General features: G+C 44.2%; 1 protein-coding gene across 1 annotated transcript; it reads right to left on the reverse strand.

Moving 5' to 3' along the window:
- Positions 1–3,925: 3,925 nt before the first annotated feature.
- Positions 3,926–5,203, reverse strand: LOC112900495 (subtilisin-like protease SBT2.4). Its single transcript, XM_025969355.1, has 2 exons — positions 4,943–5,203; positions 3,926–4,876 (listed from the first exon to the last, which is right to left on the reverse strand). Exons 1-2 carry the CDS (start codon positions 5,201–5,203, stop codon positions 3,926–3,928), a joined length of 1,212 nt encoding a protein of 403 aa, XP_025825140.1.
- Positions 5,204–7,393: the final 2,190 nt, after the last annotated feature.

The raw sequence follows: 7,393 nt of genomic DNA on the forward strand, positions 1-7,393 counted from the left end.
CACCGATCGTGTGTCTTTTCTTGGTTATGTTGTTACATCACAGGGCATTGAGGTGGACGAGGCAAAGATTGTTGCTATCACAAGCTAGCCACTTCCAACTACGGTTACGCGGGTTCGAAGTTTTCTTGGTCTTGCAGGTTTTTACCGGCGTTTCATGCGGGATTTCAGCACCATTGCAGCACCTCTCCAAGGGTTGACAAAGAATAGAGTGCTGTTTTGATGGGGACCAGCATAACAACGAGCTTTTGATGCTCTCAAGTCAAAGCTCACATAGGCAACATTGCTGCAACTTCCTGATTTTGAGAAGACCTTCGAGCTTGAGTGTGATGCAAGCGGGATTGACATTGGAGGAGTGCTCATACAAGGAGGTAAACTTGTTTCTTTCTTAAGTGAAAAATTGTGTGGTCCTTGGCTGAATTGTTCTACATATGACAAAGAATTTTATGCTTTAGTGCGAGTCTTACAAACTTGGCAACATTACCTATGGTCTAAAGAATTTGTCAAACATTCGGATTATGAATCTTTGAAGTACCTTAAAGGGCAAGCTACTCTGAACAAACATCATGCTAAATGGATTGAGTTCATAGAGTCATTTCCTTACATCATTAAATATAAGAAAGGAAAAGACAATGTGATTGCCGATGCTTTATCTAGACGTTATACCATGCTGTCCCAACTTTCTCATAAAATCTTTGGTTTAGAAACCATAAAGGGATTATATGCTACTGATTTGGACTTCAAGGATGCTTTTGAAAATTTTAGAGAGGGAAGAACGTGGCAAAAATTTCTGCTGCGTGAAGGCCTTCTCTACCGTGCTAACAAGCTGTGTGCTCCAGCTAGTTCCGTTCATCTTTTGCTGTTGCAAGAAGCGCATGGCGGTGGTTTGATAGGGTATTTTAGTATTAAAAAGACGGGGGACGTGCTAGCCGCTCACTTCTTTTGGCCATGGATGAAGCGTGATTTGGAGCGCTACGTCTCACGTTGCACCACATGCAACAAAGCTAAGTCTTGACTTAATCCACATGGTCTTTATATGCCTCTTCCTGTTCCTCGTGCATCTTGGGAGGATATTTCTATAGACTTTTTTTCAGGATTGCCTAAAACAAAGAGGAGGAGGGATAGTGTCTTTGTGGTTGTTGATCATTTCTCTAAAATGGCATATTTTATACCCTGTCACAAGACCGACAATATTTCATATGTTGCTGATTTGTTCTTTAGTGAGGTTGTTCATTTGCATGGTGTACCAAATACTATTATTTCTGATAGGGATGCTAAGTTCTTGAGCTATTTTTGGAGAACTTTATGGTATAAATCAGAAAATAAAGTTGCTGTTTTCTACTACTTGTCATCCACAAACTGATGGGCAAACGGAGGTAGTTAATCATACCTTGTCTACTATGTTGCGGACTGTTTTGAAAGATAATTTGAGGTTGTGGGAGGAGTGTTTGCCATATATTGAGTTTGCTTATAACAGATCTGTTCACTCCATAACAAAGTTAAGTCCGTTTATGGTAGTATATGGTTTCAATCCTCGTGCTCCAATTGATTTGCTACCTTTACCACCTTCTGAAATTGTGAACTTATATATTACACAACATTCTGAATTTATTCTTAAGTTGCATGAAACTACTAAGTTGCAAATTGAAAAATAAATGAAAGGTATCCAATTGCTGCTAATAAAGGTAGGAAGGAGATAAAATTGGAACCCGATGATTTGGTGTGGGTTTATTTGAGAAAAGATAGGTTTCCGGATTTGAGAAAGTCCAAACTCATACCACGTGCCGCTGGAGCCTTTAAGGTTCTTGAGAAGATAAATTAAAATGCATATAAACTTGAGTTGCCTCCCGAGTTTGGGATTAGTCCAACATTTAACATTTCAGATTTGATAGGACCAAGTGATGAGGATATCTCTCCTTTGCATACAATGCAAGGACCGATCACTAGAGCACGTGCGCGACAGTTGGATCTCCAGGTACGTTCTAACCTTGTCAATTATTTTTCAGAACATACTCTTGGTTCCATTTATATTTTATTGATTAGGAATAATGGAGAGGACCAGCAAGGACTTGGAGAAAGCCAAGGAGTCAAGGAGAAGGAGCTAGGACGTCCACACCAAGGAGGAGTCCAGGTCCAACTCAACTTCGACTCCACCTCGGATTCTAGAACCTCTTCACCAAAATTGACACCCTAGCCACATACGGAGTCGGATTTGGACATTTTATATATGGTTGGTACCAAAATTTCATAGAGCTTCCAATGGCACCGGTTCCACCTCAAAATGCCTTCTGAGTTGACTGGAATCGTCGAAACAAATGGGCATCCAGAATCTGTCAGAGTGCTATGTCACCGTCTGTTGGGCCGCTGGCCCGTGTACCGTGTTGGAACCCATTAGGGTTGTGTCCAGGGGACTTACACGCCCCTAACTCCTTTTTATTCAGTAGCCGTCGCCATATTAGGGATTGAGTTTTGCTTAGATTCAATCTGTCATCGAACAGTGTCGTCGTTCATCGATTTGTGAGACCCCACCTCGTAATCAAGTTTGTTTGATTGCATCTCCTGTTCTTGCTTGTGTTCTTGATTGCGATTGCAGGGATAAGCTTCATGGTGAGGTCATCCGTGTGACACGGGTGATAACCAACGGAGCAGTGGTGTAGTGATTGTGAGGGTTTGTTCATTCGGAGTCTTGGTTCATCAACATCAAGTTCTCCACCAATCAAGTTTATCGTACCTCTCGAAAGATCCGGACTCATCCTCCTATCAATCGCTATTTTAAGCTGCGAATACTCTTAAGCTGCAAACCGAGAAAACCATGCTTCTGCAGAGTGTAAATACAGGTAAATAGGATGTGGAAAATGGGATTTGGCTAGTTTGGTAGACCTTGTCGAGTAAGTAGAAAAAAAACCGATATATACAGTGATATTTGGCCACTGGGCGTGTTCTAAGCTCGCAAATGCTCGAGTGTTAAGCACACCCGAGAGGGATGTAGAAGTTCCATCAAAGAAGTTTATAAAAGAAATTCAAGAATGTAATGGCTCTAGTATAAGCTGTTTCCTTTTTCTTTTCCCCCACTTTGCCGCATCCGATTTGGCATTAGAATGTGAAGAATATACGAACACTACAATACCATCCAACCAAGCTGCAACCAGCTCCAATAGAATGTAAGATGTAGTCCAATAGAATGTAAGATGTAAGAATGTAATATGTAGCTCCAATACATAGAGTTAAATGCACTATCAGTTCTTGAACTTGGCTCGTACTATTATCTTGGTCCCTAAGCTTCGAAAATGCACGTTTAGATTCTTAAACTTACTAATTGTATTACGTGAAGTTAAACTTACTAATTGTATCACGTGAAGTCAAAATCATCATTTTTAAGTTATAAAGTGGAAATATTTCTGCCGATGTGGAGTTTACATATGAATCCAAATTTTATTTTTAAATTTTTGCACTCAACTCTTATATTTTCAAAAATTTCTCTAAAATTTTATTCCAAACTTTAGTCTGAATATATTTTTCAGTGTTTACTCCAAAATTTATTCTTTTATATTTTCTAATTTATTTTACAAACTTTATCATATGAGTTTAATTTTCCTACAAATTTTTTATACTAATCTTTTGTATTTGAACATATTTGTACAAGTAAATTTACTATGTTTTTTACGTGTATATATATTTTGTATATATTTTTATATTTGAATAAATTATTTAACTTCCAATTTAGCTTAAGCAACTGTGATTTGGACCTCACATTATGCGATTAGCAAGTTTAATGATTTTAATGTGTATTTTGAAAGTTGAAGTATCTAGATGACAGCGGAGTCAAGTTTAGAGTCCTATAGTGTATTTTACTCATGAATACATGTCGGTTCATTAAAGCCCGACTTAATCAGCGCGTCCACTGCCGACCTGAACGGCTGTTTTTCTGTCATGGCGTCGCAAGGGGCCGCACGGCCAGCGGCAGCCTCGCCAGGTGACCCAAGCTCCCGGTAAGAACGATCTCACCGAAGCTGAACGCCCCAGACGCCCTGGTCACACTGAGCTCGATCGCCAGCTCCCGCGTTTCCCCGGGTGCCACCTCGAACCACCCTGGCCGCACGGCGACGTCCACCCCGGTCGGCGGCAGCGTGGAGCAGAGGTACGTCTCGGTATCGCTCGCCACGTTCATCACCCTGCGCCGGACGGACAGGGACCCCCGCAGCGCGGACACGGTGACGGACGGCGCGTTGAGGTCCGCCGGAGAAGACAGCGGCGGCGCCTGGCACGTCAAGCCGGTGGCAGCCCGGACGTCGTCGGGGCTAAGCTGCGGCAAGGAGCAGAGGAAGCCGACGTAGTCGTGGGGCTCTGGCGCGATGACCAGACCGGGGTCCAGCGCACCGGCGGGGTTCACGAACCCGGCGCCGTAGTCGAATGGCATCGCGCGGAGCAACGAGCCGATCTCGAAGCCCTCCGACATGACCGGGACCTTGCGCTCGTCGTGCCTCCGGGCGGTGGTGGACAGCGCGGAGGCGATGGCCGCCGGCCCCCACGACGGGTGCCTCCGCTTGATGAGTGCCGCGACGCCGCCGACGTGCGGCGCTGCCATGCTGGTGCCCGAGACCATCGCGAAATGGTTGCCGGCGAGGATTGGCTGGTTGACGCTGGAGGCGCTCCAGGCCGCCCATATCTGGTCGCCCGGCGCGAGGATGTCCGGCTTGAGCACGTCTGCCGGCGTCGACTCCGCGTCGGTGACATCGGGCCCTCGCGACGAGTACCGCGCCACCACCGGAGCCACGTCGGTGAACGTCGCCGCTCTTCCCTCCGCGATCGCCGCGGTGGCGCCGAACACTGTCGCGCTACCCGCGTAGACCGTGTGAGCCGCGTAGTACGACCACATCACCTGCCACGCACGTCGCAATCAGCGCCGCGCCAAAGACGAACTGCACCTGATCGATCCGTCGATCACCTGAGCATCGGCGACTCGGGGGACCATGACGCCGGAAACACAGAAAGGAAGCGGCTGCGCTAGGAAGTCGCCGTACTGCTCGCTGGCCACGAGGACGAAGCCGGCGAACCCGAGAGCCTCCGCCACGTCGAGGATGGCGGTCACCGTCGACGTGCCGTTGTAGAAGCCCTGCGAGAAGGAGCAGACGACGACGCTTCCCCGCAGAATGCCGGCGCCCCATCGCAGCGCCTCCGTGTCCTGGCATTCCTCTGCGCATTCCATGCTGGCTGCGTCCGGCTCTGCGGCGTCCTTTGCCGCGACGAGCCTGTACTCGAGCGTCGGCGCTGCGAAAAGTGATCCTCGTCGTGGAGATCGTTGCTGACGTAGGTAACTTATGATGATGAGCACTTGCGTCTTATATTTTCTTTTGTGCTCACTGCCTGGTTCTTTTGCAAACTCTATAGATAGTATAGTCGTGTACTTTAACCATGAATGATGTTTATAAGGCCTTGCAAGCTAAAGAAAAGATGAAACAAATGGTGTCTTGTGAAGGTTCAACTTCCAATGGAGAAGCTTTATCTGTTCGTGGTAGGACACAAAAGAAATCAAGTAATGGTCATAGAGGCTAGAGTTCAAATGGCTACCAGGGCCGTTCAAAGTCTGAAGACAAGGATGAGAAATTCTGCAAGTATTGCAAGAAAACTACTCATTTCATTTCTAAGTGTTATAAGTTGAAGAATAAAGAAAAGAGAGCTGGCACATACATACCGAAATGTAAATTTAATGATGAAGGTATTGCTTTGTTGCTGCTACCGATGGTAGTCCTGATGGTAATGAGATTCTTGTTGCTTTTATTGGATCTGCTCTTGCTGTTCCATCTACAAAGGCAATTACCAAAATTAGAGGCAATCAAGCAGCGCGTGCCCCCACGGGGAGGGTTACGGGAGTTTAGGGGAAAAAATGGCTGTTTGGGCAGAACTATTTTCTAAGGAGTGTTTCTGAGCCCTCCTCCGCACTTTGGTACCCTCTTATTAGCCCTGACAAGTGAATCCTCCGTGAGGACAATGGTGGATCTAATCTAGGTGAGAAAAGTTTTTAGTTGTTTCGTTCTTTATAGTATAGTTAGATGTGTATTGTGTCAATATGTTGCGTGGTACTTCCAATCCAATGTAATATGCGGATTTAACACATTATTATAAGAAGTTTAGGATGGTTGTCTTGCCTGCCGTAGGTTCCTAAACAACTAACATTTCTCTAATCTCTCTAATCTGGTCTGAGAGCCCTAAAAGTTCAAAGTAGGGGACTCAAATTTTAATTTCATTTTACTGAGACAGAAACCAAGTAGATAAATCTATTTTTGAAGTTCAGAATACTTGAAACATATTATTGAAATTTTTTCATTTCCTAGTTCAAAATCATAGACGGCTTGTAAAAAATCAAGTACATCCACTTTCAATTCAGTTTTGGAATTAAAATGTATAATATCTTATTAATTTAAAAGTTAAAATTTCAAATAATCACATTTGAACACTTTTAGAATTTCATGGCTTTTAACAGGTCCTATTAGACGTAATTGGTGTGATATAACAAATTCAATTAGCCTTCATATTAATCTGATTAAAGGAAAACAAAGCTTATTAAGTGCTCGAAGTCAACACCGAGGATATGTAATTATGAGGTAGTATTTGATGGCAGAGTTGTTATTATCTGGATTTCACATTTAAAAGCATTAACTTTTCATGCAACGGCATAGTTGCATGCACCATCGATTTAATCTAAAAGTTTATTTAGGCTGATGAGAAAATATGGTTAATTCACTTGTACTTCAACCATTCCCTTCGTCTGCAAACTTTCTCAGGCCTCAGACCTAGAATAGAATAGGATCAAGCAATACCTTGGATTATAAGAATACAGTGCGAGAATAGAGTGCGAGAACAGAGTATTAGGGCCAACATTAGAGAGCGGTATTCAGGAGGATTGTCGTTGGGTTGTCGACAATGAGGTTCCATCGCCAACGGCTCTGGCAATCTCCGGTGTGGAGCGACCGCACAGTTACATCATCTTCTCCAAAGCCTTGTACACATTGTGTTTCATTCATCCTCCAAATCATCCCTGTAATTTGATTATTTTGGTAGCGCACAGCATCGGGCCAAGCATAGTCTGACCCATGTTGCCCACAAATTCCCTACCCTGCCACCTCATACTCCACCATGGATAGATATGTGATGTGGCAGGATTTTTTTTCCTAACATGCCTCATCATATATTTTATTAAGAGGAAGAGAATTACAACGACACAACTACGAGAGAACCGTCGTAGCACAGGATTACATTAACCACCAAGCAAGTGACAAACGATCGAGAACGAACTGAAACAACAAGAGAAAAGAAAGGAAAACCTAACAAACGACTGAAAACCACCCAGCCTGCCAAACCTAACAACGACCAAGACCTCCATTCCAGCTAAAAGAGA

Source organism: Panicum hallii, chromosome 7, assembly GCF_002211085.1.
Source record: "Panicum hallii strain FIL2 chromosome 7, PHallii_v3.1, whole genome shotgun sequence".
NCBI classification, from domain to species: Eukaryota; Viridiplantae; Streptophyta; class Magnoliopsida; order Poales; family Poaceae; genus Panicum; species Panicum hallii.

Coding starts and splice junctions, on each gene's coding strand:
- LOC112900495 (XM_025969355.1), bottom strand. CDS start 5,203: ATGGAATGCGCAGAGGAATGCCAGGACACGGAGGCGCTGCGATGGGGC. Junction 4,877..4,942: donor CCCGAGTCGCCGATGCTCAG/GTGATCGACGGA, acceptor CGTGCGTGGCAG/GTGATGTGGTCGTACTACGC.